Source organism: Ambystoma mexicanum, chromosome 1q (assembly GCF_040938575.1).
Source record: "Ambystoma mexicanum isolate Mex_15411 chromosome 1q, UKY_AmexF1_1, whole genome shotgun sequence".
NCBI classification, from domain to species: Eukaryota; Metazoa; Chordata; class Amphibia; order Caudata; family Ambystomatidae; genus Ambystoma; species Ambystoma mexicanum.
In genome coordinates, this window is record NC_090922.1 from 1,408,380,742 (window position 1) to 1,408,403,493 (window position 22,752).

At 46.7% G+C, this 22,752-nt stretch overlaps 1 protein-coding gene across 1 annotated transcript in view; it reads left to right on the top strand.

The window, feature by feature from the left end:
- LOC138548412 (vitamin D3 hydroxylase-associated protein-like) overlaps positions 1 to 22,752 on the top strand; it is a 571,296-nt gene that overhangs the window by 525,678 nt on the left and 22,866 nt on the right. The window contains exons 13-14 of the mRNA XM_069642275.1: positions 1,048 to 1,156; positions 16,620 to 16,765. Of these exons, the coding sequence (XP_069498376.1) occupies positions 1,048 to 1,156; positions 16,620 to 16,765 (255 nt within the window). The remainder of the gene's footprint in view (positions 1 to 1,047; positions 1,157 to 16,619; positions 16,766 to 22,752) is intronic.

The window sequence follows — 22,752 nt, forward strand, 5'->3', positions numbered from 1 at the left end:
AAGAGAATGGAGTTAACATCAAGGGTGCACCAGGAGGTGGTAACAGCAGAGGAGGTGATGACAAGAGGTGGGGGTGGTAAAAGCGGCAAAAGGGGCAAGTGAAAAAGTAAAAGAAAAGGCTGTAACATCAGGAGCTGTCGGTGATACAGAGAAGTTAATATCAGCTGGTGACATTGGCTCAGAGGAGGCAGAAGAGATATCAAGGGGAGGAGGCAGTATTCTGGGTGAGATTAAAGCTACGAGGAGTAGGTGATTTAGAGGTCTTAACATCAGGTGGTGAATACAGTGCAGGACCATTGGTGATATCGAAAGAGCGTAAGGTGGGGGCCTCATCAAGAAGACCATATGATACATAAGAGTTGAAGGCCCGGAACATCCAGTGTTGAAGGTGGGACTGAGGAGAAGGAAGAGAACAATCCCATAGGCAGACAGGACTCGGGCATTCTGGCAGGCCATGCTGATCCCAGACAAGACCAGATGTTGGAAAGAGGAATGCGGGTGGGCTGGCACAAAGCAATAGAAGTCTGGTTTCCATTACTCTCTTTGGGTGCCAGTCAAGCCTCAAGTATCACAACGGTCTGGCTCGTAGAAGAGCACGTGTTGTGGCTAGCTAGGCTGGTGTCCCACCTGAACCCACATGTTTTGTGGCTAGCTAGGCTGGTGTTCTGGCAGTAGTTTCCTTACATCTGATCCAGGCAGTTTTGAAGAGTGTCCTGGCTTGGATGGCTAGCCAGTGTAATAATCGTAGGATGGGGGCGATGTGGTCAACCTCTTCTAATCATTTTACTAAATAAAGGTGTTGCACTGCACATACTTTCTTGCTCGATCCCAGTCCATCCTGTGACAGCATCTTAAGTGCACTATGGCTCAACGTCATTTTAATATATATATTGGCTTGCCATTCTCATTGAAGTTGGTGACCCTGAATTTTAGACCCGCTTTAGAGTGAACCATCATTCGCCTCCATATTTGTCCAGCTTTCTTTTGCCTATCAAAATGCATGCAGTTCATATGATGGATGCCTTGTTTTTCTTACTGTTTTTCTAGGAGTACCGCTTAGAATTTATTGAAAAATGGGCAGAACTGAATCTGGACGTGATACTGTGCCCTGTTCTCTCACCTGCTTTTGGTATCGGGTACCCTGCAAGGCTGATGAGTATGTAACATTAAAACTCTCTCGTACATTTCCTCACTTAATTTATTAAACTGTAGACCTGACCTTGCCCAACCCTACAAGTGTGTTAGTATTTATTGTTGTGTTTCTAAAACTGGACTCTCTTTCCATTGTGTGTGAAGAGCAGAAGGACAGGGGCAGTTCATCAAAATCCCCCTCCCCCTGCATTTGCATCTACCCCTAGAATTTGACTCATGAATTGGTTTAAGGGTCCTTCACCGACCACCCCCTCCTAGTTGCATTTTCCCATTCACCATTCACCTTTCCCTTGACTCCCTCTCCATTTATAATGGCCCTTCTTAGACCATGTCAATTCTTGACACCCAAAGGGCCTCATTACTAGGTGGTCGCAAAGGGATACCGGGCACAGTTAAGGACATCGGTGCCGGTAATCCCTTTGCGCCCTATTCCGAGGTCCCTTAGCGGGAGATGTTAAGGGACTTTGGAGCTAATAACGGTACGGCAAATTGCGGTACCGTTATTAGCTACTTCCCGATTCCCATTGAGCCCTACGGTGGCTCAAATGGGAATGGGGAATAGTATTTTCAATGGGGATTTACCGGTCCTGCAAAGGTCGGAATAGCCCGATAAGTCCCCATTGAACCAGGGCGGACTTGGTACCTGTATTGGAGGTAGCCATGCTTACTGGAGCCTAACCAGCCCTCTGAAGTCCTAATACTGGCAGAATGCGCACAAGCATCTTAAACCAAACTCTTAGAACTTCTCATACTTGGACTTCGGGCCTGAGGCCGTTCCAACCGCAAAGCACATTGAGGCCATACAAATGGGGGAATGGCACTATATAATGACTACAATACAATACAAGCTATTATGATAACAATCAGATGCAAATCTAAACAAGAATTCACATAGCCAATAGTGTTGGCTCTATGCAGGTTTTGTATGGGCATTTTTTCAGGCATTGACATCATATTCCCAGATACCACCCATACTATTGGCATCTGTTGCTATCAAACAATCAAATATGCCCGTCATTGCGCTGTCTTGCCATGAAAAGCCCAGGTGCACACAACAATGGCAGGCATTACCATCAAATGTCCTGGTCTTAGGCCATTGGCAGATACATCGTTGCCTGGTACTGCCATCCAGTGACCAGGTACCCACACTATTGGCAGGTGTTGCTATTGAATGCCCTTGAAACTCTGAACATTGCCAAGAATTGTGGTACTCGCACATTTTTCAGGTATTGCTTGAAAATCAAAATATCAGGTATCTTACAACAACCTGCCTTGCATCATAGAAACGTATTTTGTAGACCACTACGGCGTTCCTGGAAGCTGCCATCACACAATTGTGTTTTTACAATACTGGCATTATTAGGCAGAGCCAGTACACGTATGTTCCAGTACTGCCAGGCCATTATGAGTGTGTTCATTGTTAAGGTACTGTCATTTTTGGGCAAAGACAAATACATTACATTAGCATTATTGGTCCAAACAGTCATCATGAGTGTGTTCTTAAAGTTCTTGCTGGCATAATTGGGCCAAGCAAAGTGCATTCTTACAGTGACTGGCAATACTGCAGTATTGGACCACACCATCAAGGGTGTGTTCTTACAGTTACACTATGGATATTATAAGGCAACGACAAGCATATTTTTATAGTGGCTAGTACTTCCAGCCTGGCAATACTGGTTTTGGTGCGTTCTTACAGTATTGTCATTATTGGGCAAAGCGAACGCAAGTGTGGTTTTACAGCGTATGACAGTACTGGCACTATTGGGCAAAGCTATCATGGTTGTGTTCTTCTTAAACCGGAATTGATGGGATATATATATTGTGGGCACCACCATCCTGAAAATGTGTAGGAAAATGGTCATATGTGCTGTTAGTGACTTTGCAAGTGTTGGATTTTTAGGTGTAACTTGAATGTAAGTTGTGTTTTTTTACCCTATTTTCAGGTAAATTGTACTGAAAATGCATGATTCGAGGGGATTGGGTCCTCCGACGTATTCCATATCTATGACATGTAATCACCACAGCTGTGCTGCTTCGGAAACTTTTTTCGCCGTCTGCGTCTGACGTCGATGCGCCGTCGTCGAGGACCTCCTCTGACGTCCGACGTCATCCGATGTGATAAGTAGGACGCACGACGCCCGTAGCCTCAGTTCCGTTTTTTCCGCGAACGTGTTGCTTTGTGATTCTCGGTTCAAGCCTCGACTCTTTAGAGTTCTGTTCTTCTCGGTTCTTCGAACCTGTTCGTTTTGTGAAAATCCTTCGTGTGGAGATGTCTTCTACTTCGTCTTCGACCCCGCGTCCGGGTTTCAAGAAGTGCGGGGAGTGTGGGTCCAAGATGTCGGTGACGGACTCGCACGACGCCTGCCTCTGGTGCCTCGGGGAGGCCCACGACACGGATGACTGTATCGACTGCCAGTCGCTCACGTCCAAAGCCTTACGCGAACGTAAGAAGAAGTTGTCGGTAGGTCGGGTGTCCAAGCCCAGGAAGTCGAAGTCTGCGGGGCTTTCGACGGATGATTCGAGGGGTGACTCTCCGCGTCATCGTCGGAAGTCTCGTGGGTCTCCTTCTAGGAGTCGGTCTCGCCACTCCTCAGCCTCTTCGAGGCATTCTCGGAAGCGCCGACACCGGTCGTCTTCCAGGTCCTCTTCGGAGGACTCTGCCCGGCACGTCGCTTACCCCACCAGCCGTGCGTCGCCGGAGGAATGGGCTTCCTTTGGGAAGAAAATGCTGGCGATTCTTGAGTCGCAGGGTACTATGCCGTCCGCGCCCCCGAGTGGGGTCGGTCGTGAGAGATCGAGAGACACCGCTCGCAAGAGTGGTCGGCACGAGTCACGGGAGAGGTCCCGTTCGGACAAGGAGACTTGTTCTCGACGTACCCGTTCCAGGTCCCGGTCCTCGACGCGTTCGAGACCGCGTGCACCTGTGAGGTCTTCGAGGAAGACATCGACGTCTGAGGCGTCGAGGGCGTCGACAGGCTTTCTCGAGGCTCCGGCTCCGAGGAAGTCGTCGAAGCCATCGACGCTCAGGTCGAGGGACACGCTCGGGGCTCCGGCTTCGAGGGCTGTGTCGACGCCGCCGTTGCTGGAGGCGCTGCATCTGACCTCAACGCCGATTTCCTCGACGCCGATCCTCTCGGCACCGATGCCGGTTCTCTCGACGCCGGCGCCGATTCGCTCGACGCCATCGACGCCTTTCGTGTCGGAGGTGCCCCGTGGCTCGGGAGAACCCCCTGGGAAGGCTCTGGTTAAGAGCAAGCACTCTCGGGTGCCTTCTTTTCGCCACCTGGACTATATTTCAGAGGCGGATGAAGATTCTGATGGCCTGGTTCCTAGTCAGGTTCCAGATGAAATTGTTTCGGGCCATAGTCAGTTTGACGATTTGAGACAGTCACTGCATGATGCCAGTGGACTGGACACCTCTCCGGAGGTGGAGTTTTGTAGGCCTGAGCCTGGCTCATGCCGATTCCTCGTACCGGCGCCTTATGGCTAGGGTTTCTGAGTACTTGGGATGGTCTGCTCCCCCAGGGGAGTTTGTGCAGGATGATCTGACGGACATCCTTGATGTTGGTCCCCCAACTGATCCGGTACTGCCGTTTCATATGGCTTTACAGAGTAGGGTGGCAGCGGCTTGGACTGCTCCGGTGAGTCTCCCGGCGGTGGGCAGATCCTTGTCGCGAAAATACCGTCCAGCCAGTAGCGACCCCTGCTACTTGACCAGGCACCCTAATCCGGAGAGTTGGGTGGTGCAGGCGGCCACGGCCCCGGCAAAGCAGGCGTCGTACCCTACCATCCCTCCTGATAGGGACGACAAACGTTTTGATGGCTGGGCGAAGAAAGTGTTTTCTTCTGGTGGTATGGCGCTTCAGGCGGCCAACTCCATTTGTGCCTTGTCTCGTTTCACACACACTCTGTGGAACTGTGTTGCGTTAGCGGCTGAACATATTCCCGAAGGGGACGAACGGGATGGTTTCCTTGCTATGGTCCAGGATGGTAAGGATGCCATGTGTGAGTCCGTTCAGTCGGGTTTGGACTTAGCTGAATGCGTCAGTAGGTCCATGGCGGCGAGCACCGTGATACGCAGGTTTGCGTGGTTGCGGAAGTCGGGGTTTGCTCCTGATGTGCAGTCTCGGCTCCTCAACATGCCCTTTGACGGTGAACACCTTTTTGGCAGCAAGGCTGATGAGAGCCTTGAGAGGTTGCAGACCTCGAAAGCTGCAGCGAAGTCGTTGGGCGCTGCAGTTCGCCAACCTCCGCCTTTTCATCCTAGGGGACAGCAGTGGAGGGGTGGTTCCTTTCGCTATTACTCGTCCTTCAGTAAAGCGAGAGGAGCTGGCAGTCAAAGAGGCCAACGCAGGGGTACCAGAGGTGGACGACAGGGTACCCGTGGTGCCAAGGCCGCTCGGGCAGTTGCCTCTTTGCCCTCAGGTAACGCCGCGGCCGCTCCCACTCAGTCATGAGGCCATGTCCCATGGTTCGCCGGTTGGGGGAAGGCTGGCGCAGCATCTTGTAGAGTGGCAAGCCATTACTTCAGATGTGTGGGTTCTGGAGATCATAACCCACGGCTACTGTCTTCCTTTTCGGCACAGGCCTCGCGACAATCCACCGGGGAACCTCTCTTTGCAGAGTCCGGCTCCGCTCCTTGCGCAGGAAATTCAAGCCCTGCTGGAGAAAGGCGCCATAGAACTGGTGCCTGTAGCGGAGAGGAACATGGGATGGTATTCCCCTTATTTTTTGGTTTCGAAGAAAGACGGGGGATTGAGACCCATCATGGACTTGCGCGATTTGAACAAACTCCTCAGGAAGGACAAGTTCAAGATGGTTACTCTCTCTCAAGTCCTCCAGGCCCTTCAGCTTCAGGACTGGTTGGTGTCACTCGACCTCAAGGATGCTTACTTCCATGTGCCGATCCATCCCAAGCAGAAGAAGTACCTGAGGTTCGCGGTTGGTGACTCGCACTTTCAGTTTCGGGTCCTGCCGTTCGGATTGACCTCCGCCCCGAGGGTTTTCACCAAGCTCATGGTGGTGGTGGCAGCGCATCTCCGGCAAGGGGGGATTAACGTCTACCCCTACCTGGACGATTGGTTGATCAGGGGGAGCTCTCCCGAGCAATTCCTGGATCATCTGTCCGTCACCTGCCACTCCCTTCACAGGCTGGGCTTCTCCCTCAATTTAAAGAAGTCCCATTTGACGCCAACACAGCGGCTCCTGTACATCGGAGCAGTGCTCGACACTTCCCTGGGGCAGTGTTTTCCTCCCCAGGTGAGGGCTCTTCACATTCAGCAGATGGTGCACAAGTTTCAGCATGCCCAGACGCTCCCAGCGTTCGAGTTCTTGAGGCTGCTCGGCCTCATGGCATCCTGCATTCTTCTGGTGCCAGAGGCTCGCCTGCGGATGAGATCTTTGCAGTGGGCGCTCAAGACGCAATGGTCGCAGTCCTCCGGCAGGATGTCGGACCCGGTTCAGGTGCCGCCCTCGGTCGCCCGGGACCTTCTGTGGTGGGCCGCCGAAGGCAACTTGATGAAGGGGGCTCCTTTTTGGCTTCCCTGGCCGGAGGTGACGATCGTGACGGATGCATCCCTCACGGGTTGGGGAGCTCATGCCAACGGGCTGACAGTCAGCGGTCGTTGGTCTCCGTCGGAGTCCAGACTCCATATCAATCTGTTGGAGCTGCGGGCCGTCAGGCTAGCCCTGAAGGCTTTTCTGCCGACTGTGCGAGGAAAGAGTGTCCTGATCCTGACGGACAACACGGTGGCCATGCACTACCTCAACAAAAAGGGGGGGCAGGGTCACTTCCTCTGTGCAGGAAGGCGATGCAGCTCGAGTTCTGGGCCATCCAGCAGGAAGTTTCGATCTCGGCAGTTCATCTGGCCGGAGACGAAAACGTGACGGCGGACGCTCTGAGCAGGCAGAGCACGATCTCTCACGAGTGGGAGTTGGCTCAGGAGATTCTCCTGGAGATCTTCGCCCTTTGGGGGACCCCTCAAGTGGATCTCTTTGCCTCCAGTGTCAACCGGAAGTGCGAAAGGTTTTGCTCGCGGGAATTTCCTCCAAAAGGAGCCTTGGGAGACGCGTTTGTGGTGGAGTGGTCGTTCCCGCTGCTGTATGCGTTTCCTCCAGTCCCCGTCATCCCGCAAGTGCTGCGGAGGTTACGGAAGTTCGGTTCCCGGATGATCCTCATTGCTCCGGCGTGGGCTCGGAGGACGTGGTACCCGGACCTTCTCGACTTGTCCATCTGCCCTCCGCGTCGTCTTCCCTACCGAGACGATCTGTTCTCACGGGAGGGGGGTCAGGTTCTCCATCCAGAGGTCAGATCCCTCAACCTTCACGCTTGGCTTCTGAAAGGTTGAGGTATATGGATTGGGACCTCCCTGAAGACGTGATGGAGGTGTTGCTTTCGGCCCGAAGGCCAGCAACAAAGTCTCGGTACCGTTGCCGTTGGCGTAAGTTCTGCGACTGGTGCCGAGTTCAGAATGTGGATCCTTTTGCATGTGACATCCCCATGGTTCTGTCCTTTTTACTTTCTTTGGCCCACAGGGGCTTGCAAGTGGGTACCATTAAAGGTTACCTGGCGGCGCTGTCCATCTTTAAGCGCTCGTCTGAAGAGTGTCCTTACTTTAAAATCCCTTTAATTTCACAGTTTCTGAAAGGGCTCACTAATTTGTTCCCTCCGTCACCTTTCCTGGTGCCCGGTTGGGATTTAAACCTTGTTCTTAAGTTTCTTATGGGTGCTCCGTTTGAGCCTTTACATTCTTGCCCTTTGAGGCTGTTAACTCTGAAAACTGTGTTTTTAGTTGCGGTTACATCCGCTCGCAGAGTGAGTGAGTTGCAGGCACTTTCAGTTAAGCCACCCTTCACTGTATTTCACAAGGACAGGGTTGTCCTTAGAGTTCGTCCTTCTTTTCTTCCGAAGGTAGTGACGGAATTTCATTTGGCCCAGAAGGTTGTTCTTCCGGCATTCTATCCTCCTCCGCATCATGGTAAGGAAGAGGAGAGGCTCCATAGGCTTGATCCTAGGAGAGCTTTAAGCTTTTATGTTTCACGCATGTCCCGGGTCAGAGTGGACGATCAACTCTTTATTGGTTACGCTGGAAAGCGTTTAGGGCAAGCTGTGACGAAACAGACTTTGTCTCGCTGGATTATTTTGGCCATCTCGGAGTGCTACCGCTTGGCGGGTAAGGACCCACCGGCTGGCTTGCGGGCCCATTCTACCAGGGGTATGGCTGCATCTACTGCCCTGCAGAGGGGTGTTCCTATTCGCAACATCTGTGATGCAGCCACCTGGGCTTCAGTACATACATTTGTACGTCACTATTCCCTTGATTCCATCCGAGCACAGGATCTGGCCTTTGGCAAGGCGGTCCTTTGCTCTGCTATTTGATTGACTATTCTACATTTTGATTCTAAATTCTTTCCCTCCTCCTTACTCTGGTACTGCTTTGGGAGTCTGTCATAGATATGGAATACGTCGGAGGACCCAATCCCCTCGAAGAACAAGTTACTTTCTTACCTGGTAACGTTCTTTCGATGGGATGGTCCGACGACGTATTCCATATCGCTCCCGCCCTGCCTTCCCCGCTGCAGAATTTCTTTTGCGATTGCAGCTTACGTTCCGCAAGGCTTTGTGTCTGACTGGCAGTTGACTAATGTCCCACGTTCTGGGGGAAAAAACTACAACTGAGGCTACGGGCGTCGTGCGTCCTACTTATCACATCGGATGACGTTGGACGTCGGAGGAGGTCCTCGAAGACGGCTCATCGACGCAGGACGCAGACGCCGAAAAAAGTTTCCGAAGCAGCACAGCTGTGGTGATTACATGTCATAGATATGGAATACGTCGTCGGACCATCCCATCGAAAGAACGTTACCAGGTAAGAAAGTAACTTGTTCTTTTAATTAATTATTTAAAACATTTTCTGGGGGGGGCAATCCGAGAAGTCCCCTGATCCAATCGTGGATGTTTTGGCTCCATTGATATACCCGCTCATGCTCATGACTGTGAAACATTTACTCCACCCCCCTACAGATTAGCCACGCATCACACTTTGAAGGACTGTGAAATTAACCATGTGTATCACTATATAGAATTGTGTAGATCAACCACATAGAAGAATTTTGAGAGCAGGCAAGGTACTAACCACCCCGCTCCTGCTTCCTCCAACACACCACCAAATAATTCACACACCCACTGGGCTACCCAACCTATACACTAACACACAAGTAACACAAGCTTACAAACACAAACGTGGACACTGGACCTTACCCACACGGATACAACAAGCGAGTGCGCACAACCTGAAACACAATCCAATCTAAACATAAAACACACAGACAAACTCCCACATAACAAACAGTCACATAGAAACAACCCAGGCATTGGACCATCCCCGTACAGATACAACAACGCAGTGCGCGCAACCTGCCATACCATCCAACTTAAACATAAAACACACAGACGCACTCCCACATAACAAACGGGCACATAGAAACAACCCAGGCATTGGACCTTACCCTTATGGATAAGATAAACCAGTTCACGCAACCAACCGTCTGCAAGCCAACACACACAAATGCCAGTTTCTCCTGGTTCTGGACCTATCCTATCACACTTCCCTCACTAACCGATCCCGTACTATTTTTTGCAGAGCCACGTGAGCGTCTGGAGACTGTCTGCAGGTGGTAGCAGTGCACAGTATAAATCAACATAACATTTTTAAAAAAATCTTCACCTTGTACTGCCTTTGAGAGAAATATCCCAAAATGGTGTACTTCGATGTTTTTAAAATTTTGGTTTACACATAGGCCTTGAATGTCACAGGTGCACTCACCAAAACATTGCAATGATTCACTTTGCTAACTTTTCAAAATTTATGAATTTTGAAGTGTGCCCATTACAGTCAAACACAAACACGGAACGTACATGCGCTGTGATGAGTTGCCATCTGGAACCGGTGCGAAAGACCTTGCTTTTTGATTTGTATTAATTAATAAAATGAGCAGGCCTTGTTTCACCTGCACTGCGGCGGAGAGAAGTTGGAATTCATGTTTTCTGACGCAAGTAAGGAAAAGGGCCTTTTGTGGATTGCAGACAATTTCAGACAAAACAAAGACGTTAATAGGGAATACACCATACAATGGTGTATACTATACATCCTTTAACCAGCTCTGAACTAAATAAGGCAGCCCATTCATCTATTGCACGTTCATTGATAAGAACATTTTTTTGTGGTGTGAATTGGTTGGACATTCCCACGAATTCCATTTGTTTGTTATATCAGGTTTATGAGCAAGAGTAAAATATAGGGTAAACATGTAAGTTACAAGTCATGACCTTCTTATCAAATGGGTAATACACCTACCACATCGTAACACTTCCAAGCTCCCTGCATCCACTGGCGTGTCCAGACGCATTGGACTGGAGTGGCCCAAGTAGGGCGCTGAATTATGCAGGGGTGGCATGGAATACGGGCGCACACAGTTCATGGTCATAGTTTAGGATAATGGGGCGGCCAATCAGATTTCAGGGGTAGCACGTGCTACCCCACGCCACTCGCTGGACACGCCACTGCTTGCATCACTTGCTGAGTGAGTAGGGCAAACACAGAAAAACAGATTGATGCAACACAAGGGGGTACATGGGAAACGTGAACCTTGAAATAGCCGCGTTTACCCACCCAGCAGCAAAGAGCTGCTGCTTGATCAGATGTGTTATCCCATGAAAGTAAATCTACAAATGTTATGATCATGAAAATGCTCTGGCGGTAAAAACAATGTGTTGGGACCCCTCACCTCCCACCCCCCTACTTGCCTGAAGTTGCCTCATAGAAACCCAGCGTCCCATTGCCTGTAAAATGTTCACAGCCCCTTTCAACATCCAGATTAAAACATGCCGATATTGATTTCATGTATTAATATTACCGGGCCCTGCACCTGCTTCTGCATTTATCTGCCAGTGTCAAAGTGAGAGGGGTTGGGAGGAGTGGGGGCCTCCCTGCGCACTGTCTCAAAGCGCAACACAATAAAATGCAGATATGTCTTCTTCCCCTTTCAAAAGTGACCCAAGGCGCAGAGAGGTTTGAATATTTGAATTACGGGCATGATGCCCAATGCCACTGTCCTTGTTTGCACATTTCTTACATATTTGTCTAGCAATCCGAATGCTTACTCGTGACCTACAGAAAGTCAACATTAACCATAACAAGAGCAATGCTATAGGTACAGTGGGAGAATAACACAGGGGCAGTGCACTCCTGAGCAGGACGGTGCAGTGCAACTTCGTTCGATCTGGTCACCTCAAGCACTTCAAAGTATAAGGGGCACTGGCATTAAGCACTATATAAGCAAACCATTGAAAAAAGGCTCAGGCAGACAAAGGTGTTAATTTTACCCATGCCTTTAAAGTCTGCTTGTTAATTTTAAACTGTTTAACACCATTTGTCATTGCACCGATTACCATTAACTATCCAGCTAGCACTCAGAGGGGATTACATCTGTAACTTTGAGCTAGAAAAACTTAAAGAATAAACGGAACATTTGAATTGATTATTACTCTCACAAAAGAGCAATTGTAACTGAGAAGACCTTTTGGTTCATTAGCGGAACAATGAACGCTCAGGTTTTCCCAGGTCAGAAAAAAGTTGTGCTTTTAGTCAGTGGCACAGTTAGGGGGGTACCAAGGGGCATCCCTGTGGGCTGCTGCCCCACAATCCGGTGTACCCCAAAGCTACTTCCTTGGCTGAGTTTTAAGTAGGTCATCAGAGCAGGAGTACTGCCTCTGTAGTGACAGTTCCCCAACTATTACCCTAGCAATGTGCCTTCCTCATGTAACATACATGCAGGAACATTGAATGTGAAGTCAGGTTCTAGACCGGAAAGGCAGGAACCAAAACGAAGATGATTCCTGAGACTAGACAGGTGTGGAAAAAACAAGCAAACAGCGTGGTGTGGTAAATCAAGAACAGTGGGAAAGTAGAAGCCAAAGCGAGAGAGAGAGAGAAAGAGAGAAAGAGAGAGAGAGAGAAAGAGAGAGAGAGAGAGAGAGAGTGTGGGTGTGTGTATATATTTGACAAACCAGCATTATCCCTATAGTGACAATAGCAGCATTTATTGGGCACAGTCAATATAGCAAGTCTGGCATATATTGTGGGCAGATCATGCAATGTGCATTCTAGTGGTAGTTCAGTCACCGGGCACCATAATGAAAGTGTTTTACAGTGGTAACGCTGGCATATATTGCTGGTGCGGCATCAGTAAAGTTTTAAATGCGCCATTAACAGCATTAATGTCTGGCACAGCCAGTTGGTACATGCATTTTACACAAACATGCTAACCTAAATTGTGGATAGAAGCATCATGAGCATGTGCTTTACAGTAGCAGGGGTGGGATATATTGTGTGCATTATCAGGAAGGTGTTTTACAGTGGCAATGTTGGAATATATAATGATCACAGGGATCATGAAAACCTTTTTTAAATTCTCCATATACTGTTCCTTACTCGACATCTATTGTTATCATGAGTTATCCTACCGCATATGAAAACAGCAGCTGACTATATGAGGCTGCATCGCCTATGGTGAAAAAGGCATTTGATGCTGCTCTTGATATATTATGGCAGCAATTAAACCTAAGGCTGCACATATGGTGTCTTATACTATCTATAAAAGTTAGTCACTGTCTATGGAACGAAATTTTTGGAGTATATGACAATTCACATATGTTATGATGGTAGCAGTTAGATATGTGAGACTCACCATCGCATGTGGCAACCATAGCAGGTGTCTGAGACACTGTCTTTGGAGGCCATTAGTGGCCATATGAGGCTTCACTTGGCATGATGGGAGCATCTCCATATGTACAATTGTAACTTGCATATTCTGACAATACCTGCGTTGTAAGGCTATAACAGATAGGCGATGGCAGTATCTGCATACAGATTATCCATTTAGCATACTCTATTATTGCAGCAATTGGCAATATGGGTGCTCTACTTTTCATATAATGACAATACCTGATATGTGAAGCTATAACTATTATAAAATGGAAGTAACTGGGCGAGAGGCATATGCCATTGATGCAACCTATGTTGGTTCTATTTGGTGAAACCCATATGAAGGCAGCATCCTTGTTAAAATGTGGTTAGTATGTAAAATATTCCTGTCTGCTTTAGTAACCTAGAGATAAGACAGACTGGGGATCGTAAGCAGCCAGTGCGCTGGTTAATACCAAAATTAGGGCAAGTTTGATGGCCTGCTGCTCTGATAATCTTCCACTGATGTCCCCTAGTAAACACCAGTACAGGTAAACATGGGCTTAAAAAAGGAAGATGTGATCAGTGCGCAGATCCCAAAATTGCAATTGTGATGTCCATTAAGCTTGATACAGAAATAGGCTCAAAATCCAATTTATTGTTCATTAAACAGCCATCTGTGTCCTCAAAGACAATAATTAGTCGATTGCCCGCAGGGTAAGCAGGGATAGGCAAGTAGTAAAGTATACAATTAAGCAATTTCGCAGTTCAAAATGGTCACATTTCAATCTCACACATTATATATAGTTTAGCACCAAATGTTCAATTGTACAATGAAGCTGCAACAAAATGACAAAGTGTAGGACAATAGTAAGGATATTATGTTGCCAAAAATTAGTTGCAATTAAAATAAAAACATCCTTTGGCAAGGCAAGCAAAATGTAAATAAGGAAAGTAAGACATTATAGAAAAACATGCATTTCATGGTCTGAATTGAGTCCAAGTGAGGTGCATCTGAAATGACAAATGAGTTTACATTCTAATCTCCTTAATTTCATACAAAGATCACCACCACGTTTACCAATAGTTGCCCTGTCCAGACCCAAAAACCATATGGTTTTTGGGTCTGGCCAGGGCAACTATTGGTACTTTACTACTTGCCTATCCCTGCTTACCCTGCGGGCAATCGACTCTAATTATTGTCTTTGAGGACACAGATGGCTGTTTAATGAACAATAAATTGGATTTTGAGCCTATTTCTGTATCAAGCTTAATGGACTCCACAATTGCAATTTTGGGATCTGGACACTGATCACATCTTCCTTTTTTAAGCCCCTGCTTTAGTAACCTCCTGGCATTTTAGGAATTGTACTTTTTTAAAAACTTTAAAAACAACTTTTTTTACACCCACAAACCTCTTCTGGTGATGTCACCAGGGTTAAAGAGGAACTTACCATCTGGTCAAATGTCATGTGACATCACTTCCTGTGATGTCATCAGATGTGTGATGTCACTTCCACTTCCCCTGGTATTTTGATGAATCAACGTCACTGTTTTAAGGTGGGCAGTAGGAAATTCAGGGGAAAAAATTAGGAATTCCAACTTAAGGGCAGTTGTCCATATGTCCATCCCTCTCTCTCTCTCTCTCTCTCTCACTCCCTTGGCTGCACCAGTGGTGGTCAAATAAAGTCAAAGCATTTGGGGTTTTAAGTGCCCTGCCACTTCTTTCTTGACTTGGACTGTAAGTTGTTCCTTTGCTGCACTTGTTAGCAGGGGCGTTGCTAGGGGGGGGGGGGCTAAGGGGGCTATAACCCCTGATCTTTCGGTTGTAGCCCCGGATAGAATCTCAGGAGCTACAGCCAAAAGACTAGCTAGCCCCCAGTCCCAACAGTTCCGACATCAGCTTAGCCCCGGGTCTTTTCCAGACCTAGCAACTCCCCTGCTTGTTAGGCTTTTACACTCCCTGGTAGCACATTCCACTGTCTGGAAGAGGATCATGGCCCCAATATCCAGGCCTTAATGATGCTTGGCAAGACCTCTTGGGGACCAGGAAATGCAAAGCTCTGACCTTCAGTTGCCATTTGCTGTCTCTGCCACAGTCTCCACCAATACATGGATGGTTTGCATTCTTCCAATTAGGTGTCCCATCTCTTGGTACCTCCTCTTTCTCATTGCTCTTGCCTCACTCTTGGTCTCTCCTCCTTCCTGCTCAACTTCCACAAAGTTTGGTCCCTGTCCACCTCCCATCTTAGTTTTCTTCTCCACTGCTTCGACATTGAGACACTCCTTTCATCTTCCTATTGTCTCCTTCCTCCTCTCCAAACAATTACTCTCTTCCAATTCCACACATGTACTTCCCTACAGCTCCCCTCATAATTGGCTTTGCACTAGGTCTACTCTCCAACTGTTTCAACTCTCCCTCCTCCTATACCTCCTGGTCTTTCACAATCTCCTCCACCCCATCACACTAATTTCTCCCCCTTTCTTCCCTCTCCCCCCTCCCTCTCCTTATTCTCAAGCACCAAATGATCTTTCCCAACCTCTTGTTCTTTCTGATCTCTTCAAAATCCTCTGCAGTCTTCCTCTCCTCTAACTCTCCTTCCTCCTACTTGGTCTACTTGATCTCTTAGTGCTTCCCCTCCGCACTTCACTCTATCTCTTTCTCACGCTCTCTCAAGCTCCAACGTCTAACTCCCACCCCTAATAGTGCAGACTGGAAGTTCTTACACTTTGCAGGCATAGCTGGGGATCAAGCCCTCATTATGGCTATTTGCCATCTTGATTGTATGTTCCTTGCAGTCCTTGATGCAAGCCAGGCAAGTGGCTCTTGCTACTCTGGCAGTAATAGTGTTGCACGTTTTTGCTACTCCAGTCTGGGAGTGATGTGACTCAAGACTTATGGAAAAGCACAGTGTCTGATGACTGGAACTCCTGAATTCTTGGTTGTATGAATCTGCCGGATCCGATGTATGTTGATCCAGAGCAATTATCCTAACCGTCTCTTGCGCTGATGACTGTCAATGATAGTGACCGCCATGGTTGAAAATGCATGTTGTATACCCAATTACATGTAGAATTTGTGGGAAGATGAACATTTCCCTGAAACCTGGAAAATAGGTTGTCTCTAACCATGAAATCAACTGCTATATTCTGATGGCGCGGTTTGCTCTATGGGCAATAGCTTGAGGGTTTATTTCTGATATTAATGGGAAATGTCTTCAGGGTTGGCTTGTTTTCCCTAGGGTTTTGTCGTGCTGGAGTTAGTCTACCAGATGCCACTCTTCTAATATCCAATCATTTACCCCAGTTACCCGCTGTTTTGGGGTCTCGATACCTGTCAGGATCTTTTACTGCTGTATGCCGAGGTGTCCTGCGTTGCAGAGGGCAGGTGAAGTTCTTAAGGCTGCTGATGGGCAGGGTAGCCTGAAGCATCCTTAGTTTCCCTCCTGGCCCTCATGGTCTCTTGATTCCAATCAGCAACCTTACAAAACCGGAGCTTGTCACAGAAATTAGCAAAAAAAAACCTGTCCAGGGCCCTAAAATAATTATAAGATGGTTGCTCCCACCTACAGTGCCCCAATAGTTTAAAAGATCAGCATTCAACCAGCAGTCGCATTTGCTTCTGCCAGTGTTCCTAACAGGCTAAACTAAAATAATTGTTTTTTGTTACTGTTAAGTTCTTCGGAGTACAATTCAGCATTCTTTTTTCCATGTTTTTCCCAGCGGCTGCTTCTTACACGATCCTGTACAACTTGCTGGACTTTCCCGCTGGGGTTGTACCAGTCACAACAGTGACCGAAAGAGACGAGGAAGAGCTGAAACATTACAAAGGTTACTACAAGGACACTTATGATAAACTCTTCCGAGAGGTGAGTTTTTCCCCTGTCGTTTTGCCTTATTCTTTTCGTATTGGCACTGCTCTTAAAGTAATATGCAGAACATTGTCAACAATGCCAGCTCTGTATTGTCATGTATGGGTATGGCTTGCACACAAAATGCAACAAATTGTCCATCAAAGGGAGAGGAGATCCTAGATAGATGAAGAAATAATAGGGAGCGAGCGGGTGATGGCATGGGAGGTGGGGCTGCGTTGAAACGCAATGGAAAAACAAGAGGAAGAGCGCAGACAGAGGGGAGTTGCAGTTGGCCTGGTCATGTTCCCAACAGAACCATGGCCTAAAGAAAATTCTACATATATTGATAAGCCACTATCATTTCTGATACCATCATTTCTGATGCCTGATATTAACAAAACAAAGACCACATTTTAAAATGTCTTGGAAACTCACAAGTAAAAACCAATCAAGAGTGTAGGCTGAATTGGTAGATTTATTCATTTCTATCAACACATTTTATTTGTTTTCAAAGCAAACTTAAATACAATTGATCACTTGACATCAGAGAACATAAGATTGAGACATTTCTGTAGACCTTATCCAACCACTTGGCTCTAATGTATGCCACCGCATCTAAAGTAATGCACAAGTATTCAGCCGTCTTCCTCCCATTTCCCCCAAATATTCTGTGCTTTTCTCAAGACGCCCATGTGCGCTGTAGACCCTTTTTTCAAGGCGCATGCACATATCAACATTCAACAACCATGTGCTGTATCTGGGGTGCTCCATTGCCCACCACATACCGGCAATATTATGCTTTATTAGACTAATTGCGACAGAGAGGGACAACTTTTAATAACAGCCTTAGGATCCCCAGCAGCAACAATCCCGGATGCTCCGACAGCTCTACCCCAATGACTGCAGACAACTTGGTAAGACAAGCTTTCCAAAAGTGACAAATCTGTATACATTACAAAAGTAAATAAGGTGACACCACCCTATTAAAACTGGCGCTCTCAGTTTGCCCCCAAAGGAGCTGAGAAGAGTTTAAACGTTTGTTATTCAGATTCTTATGGTAACTGTAGATTCGTTTCTTCCCAAATGTAGCCCATACAATTCCTTATGGGACTTCTGGGTAAAGTCCTTCTTGAAAAATGCAGGGACTCTTTGTGTTTATACCGGGAATTGTTTTGTTCACATTCCTGTTAAAATACTATAAGTTGTGTTTCTAGTAGTGAGGCAAAACGATAATAACTGTAGGCCATTAAGTGTACGTGTGCCAATGCATTTCGGTAAAAACCATCTTCAGGGCTGTACGCTTGTGTTGAGTATCATACTCTAATTGCAAACCTGTAGCATCAGGCAGAACATCATTACAATAAATCCAAACATTTCACGCAATGATCGTGGTGTTTAGAAAAGTTCAAAAAATAACATACCAATTAATGCCAACGAGTTCATTAATGGGTGTCATCCCAATACGCAGGATAGGAGAAAAGAGAAAATGCATGTCAACTCTAATAGCGTACCTTTAAATGCCTTCTTAAAGCTTTAATAATATGAGATGGAAGTTATAATCGTACCTCCTTCTATTCTTATGAAGTGTCTTCGAACGTGAACTGAGCACGTACTGAAAGCGGCTTCTATGGGGAGATCAAACATCTATCAGCCCATGTATCTGTTGTGTAAATTAAGAGAACGCTTTAGCTGAAACAGCACTCACCTCTCAACAGAATTCCAAGCAAGCTGCAGTTGATAGAAGCCGCGCAGACGCGTGTGCGCGCCGACTTCGCTTGTATTTATGTGTAGCCATGGCGACGGGACGAGGCGTCATGCTCTCGCGTGGTTGCCGGAGCACGTATGCCTCGCGCCCCACCCACCGTGGGATCATGGTGGGGCGGGGATGTCTCCATGGCTACATAGAATGCTTTAGTGTAATGCTAGGGTGTGAAGGATCAGTCGCACAAATAAACGTATATATTAATTACAATGAGTGTTATTCATGGAAATACTGTATTCGCTTATGCCTAAACAGAGAGTTCGAAACAAGGTACATTTTTCGAACTGGAACCCTTGCGTCCCATCGTATCTACGAGAGAGGCTCCCTGATAATGTACCCTCCCTGGCTCAGGTCTAAGAGCTTATGTGTGAGGCAAATAATATGATCACAAAGCACACCAAGTATGATTGATGTGCCTGCTCATAGAAATGCAGCACTATATGTGTTATAAAATATAGTAAACAAACACCAACATTCTGATTAAATCTACACAAGCACGTAATTGCTTGTTGAGTAGTGCAACCATGGGTTTAGACGTGTATACAAAAAAATTGTACTGTTAGGTAAATATATAGATCAAATAGCATAACAAGTGTGCATAAAGTGCCTAATCTAGAAACTGAAAAACAAACATAATCCATCTGATTCAATCTGCGCAAACACATTATCAATTGTTAAATGGATCTCTCTAGAAGGTGACTCTCAAAGCCATACACTATTTAGTGACACAGGTGTACAGTGGTAGTGTATATCGATATCACAGTGGTTAAAGATAACACATGTAGTTTATCTCCTCATTTAACTCTTTCGGTGTTAAAGAGCTGAGACTGTCAATCCAGAATGTTTCTCGTTGGTCAAGTCTCTTCTGTAGGTTCTCGTGTTGATCTCTTCTTTGTACTACCTCGAGGATTACAAATTTAATTTGAGCCAGATTGTGCTTTTTTCTTGCCAATGCCTGGCTACAGCCGAGTTTGCATTCCGATTCCTTATACATGATCTGTGTCCATTCCATCTTATTTTGGCCGCCCTTTGCGATTGGCCTACATAATAGAGGCCACATGGGCATATATACATTCCCACAAAATGTGAAAATATGTTCCCTCCATACCCCCACAAAATGTGAAAATAGGTTCCCTCCAGACCCCCACATCTTGAGTGCTCTGTGCACCCCATTTGAACAATTAGGTACGGGCATAGTATACCCTGTGCAGAATTTTAAGTTGTATTAGCCAGAGCTTTGCTGAGATCACCACCTCTCTTGGAAACATCAGTGCCTCCACCCAATCTTCTGAATCAATTAGGCCCATGTCTGTTTTCCATTTAGAGATAAGATCGGGTAGATCTCGGGTTGCGAAAGATGTAATTAACTGGTACAGTGCTGCGATAACCTTGGACGCATTATGTTCCTGGGAAAAGGTTCGCCTCAAAAGGGGAGCCTGGCTGGATCTCCTGACACTTCTTAATTTGTGTGCAGAGGGCATAAGCAAACTGTATACAGTGATAACGCTCTGTTTCGGGCAGCCCACCAGAAACTTTAAGGTCGTTTTAGGAGACAAGTTTACCATCTTTGATCAAATCCTTTATTAATAGTACACTGCAGTAAATCCAGGCCCCAAATCTACCTAGCTTATTAATTTCAGGCATGTGTGCGTTATACCATACAGGTTGAGCCACTGTCCACCTTTCACCACATCCCACGTGTTGGTGTATATCAGTCCATACCCGTATGATGTGTTGCATCATGGTAGGTAAGATTGAGTCCCTGTAACTACTGTACAGAATCTGGAGTGGCGTGGCACCTCTCATCCATGCCTTTTCAGCCTTAACGTGAGGTAGAGGGCGATCGCCATGTAACCATTGACTGTTGCAAGCTGGCTCGCCCAGTAGCAGCGTTACATGTTGGGTAAGCCAATCCCCCCCCTTCCCACACTGAACGTTGCAGAGGTGTTAGAGCAATAAGTGGTTGCTTCCCGCCGCATAGAAGCTCTCTAAGGGCTGTATCGATCTTGTTGCATTATAGTTAAGGAACAAGGAGAAGTGTATTTTGAAGGATATAGGTATATCTGGGTAACATTAAAATTTTGAACAGGGCTGTCTTCTAACAGATGTATTGGTAAATACTTCCAGTGTCTCGCATCTTGCAAGAATGTGTCCGGAATTGGCTGAAAATTCAGTGCAAAATATTGTGCTAGGTCTGTTCCCACTGGAATTCTTAGGTATTTAAAGCTATCTCTCATTATATGGAAACAGCAGTCAGGATGGATAGCTCACTTCTGTTCCTGTACCAGGAAAAAAACAGACTTGTGCCAGTTCACTGTGAGTCTGCTAAACACTTTGTATTCCTGAAGCCTGTCGGTTATTATCAGACTTGAGTGTCCTGGGTTACCCATTGTAAGGGTGCAGAAGGAGGCGACAGACACACAGTTGGCATAGCCATTGCCTTTTATTTGAGATGAAAATAAAGAGAAATCCCATCGCTCCATATATCTATGAGGGGATTCCCTGCCTCAGGTTAAGAGCTAATGGGTCTGTCAAGATGTCTTAGTAACTTGGAGTCCGCCGTCTTGTATCAAAATGTCCCTGTCTCTGTCCCATACACGTATCACTAAACTAAACAGTTGTACCAATGTTCTTGTCCAGGTGAATTACTCCCTACTCCTGGACAAGCTGGCACAGTTCTGGTTGAAAGTTCTCCACCATGGGGAAGGACTCCCTAATTTTAGATCTTCACAAGCAAACAAAAGGTTTGTAGATCCTCTAACTTCAGAAAGTTTAATACTTTGTATCCCATGGTGAATTACTCCCTTTCCCCTGGACCACAGGTCTGATCCTCCTTGCAGGTTCAATTTGCCTGGAGAATGACTCCCTTCTCCTAGCCTTCTTCAGCTTTGCTTTCCCAGTTCACAACACCAGAGGGAATACCCGACCCCCCTCACCTCTGGTCTTTCTTAGACTCTTTTTCACAGTTCACAACACCAGGGGGAATGACTCCCTTCCCCTGGCCTTTCTCATAAAGCAAAGATCCAATTGTGATTGAGGGTCCCAGACCCATGTTTCTCTTCATTCCCCAGGAGTACTTGGTATTCTCTCCTGCCAAGTACTACAATGCAGGGAATGGTTTCTTGTGGGTGTAGATCCCAGACCCGTACTTCTTTGTGACTTGGTTTAGGCAGACCTGTTTCACTCTCCTGCCAGGTACTGCCACAAGAAAAATTACTTGCAATATACTTTGACTTGCTGTCTGCTTCAACAGTAGTTTTGAGACCGACCACTGCGTCGAGGAGGATTCCCGAGGCACTCTCTATTATGGTTATCTTCAGTAGTGAGATACGACCAACTACTGTGCCGAGGAAGAGGACTCCTGAGGTACTCTCTATTATGGTTATCTTCAGTAGTGATATACGACCAACTACTGTGCCGAGGAAGATGACTCCTGAGGTACTCTCTATTATGGTTATCTTCAGTAGTGGTGTGCGACCAACCACTGTGCAGAGAAAGATGAATCCTGAGGCACTCTCTAGCTTCTTTCACTATTGCTATCACACCCGGTCCCCACCTAGGGCCAGATTACAGAATCCTTGCACCGGTGCAAGTGCAAAGTTTGCACGGTATTAGCCCTATGGCAAAGTTTGTCCTATTTTTAAAACCACTAGGACACATTAAAAAACCATTACACAGCGACAAGTGTACTTTGGCTTATTAAAAGCACAAGTGCTAAAATTGCCATAGTGCTAAAAAGATACATTTTTGATGCATTTTTGCATCAAGGTTAAGTTTGCCCTAGTGCTTATACCATTCCATATTAGCACTAGGGCAAACTTTGTCCTGGTGCAAAAATGTACTGAAAATGTATCTTTTTTGCAATAGGGCAATTCTTTCTATGGTGCTTTTAATATGCCAAACTGCACTTGTCGAGGTGCAATGTTTTTTTTTAATGTGTCCCAGTATTTTAAAAAATACGGCAAACTTTGCCCCAGTGTTAATACCGTGCAGACGTTTCACTTGCACCGGTGCAAAGTTTCTGTAATCTGGGCCCTGGACTTTCTCGTTCTCCCATTAACTCTTTCTCTGGAGCTCATCACCGGTTCTTGACAGGTCTGCGTGTCTTGATTTGCACTCCTGCACGGTTCTGCGGAAGGATATTGATGGTGGTCATGGCGCTCTTCGTGACCATAATGTTCACCCCCTTCTGGGTACACACCACCGCCTTTCAGCTCCTAGCTCTGCTCTGAACTAGTTC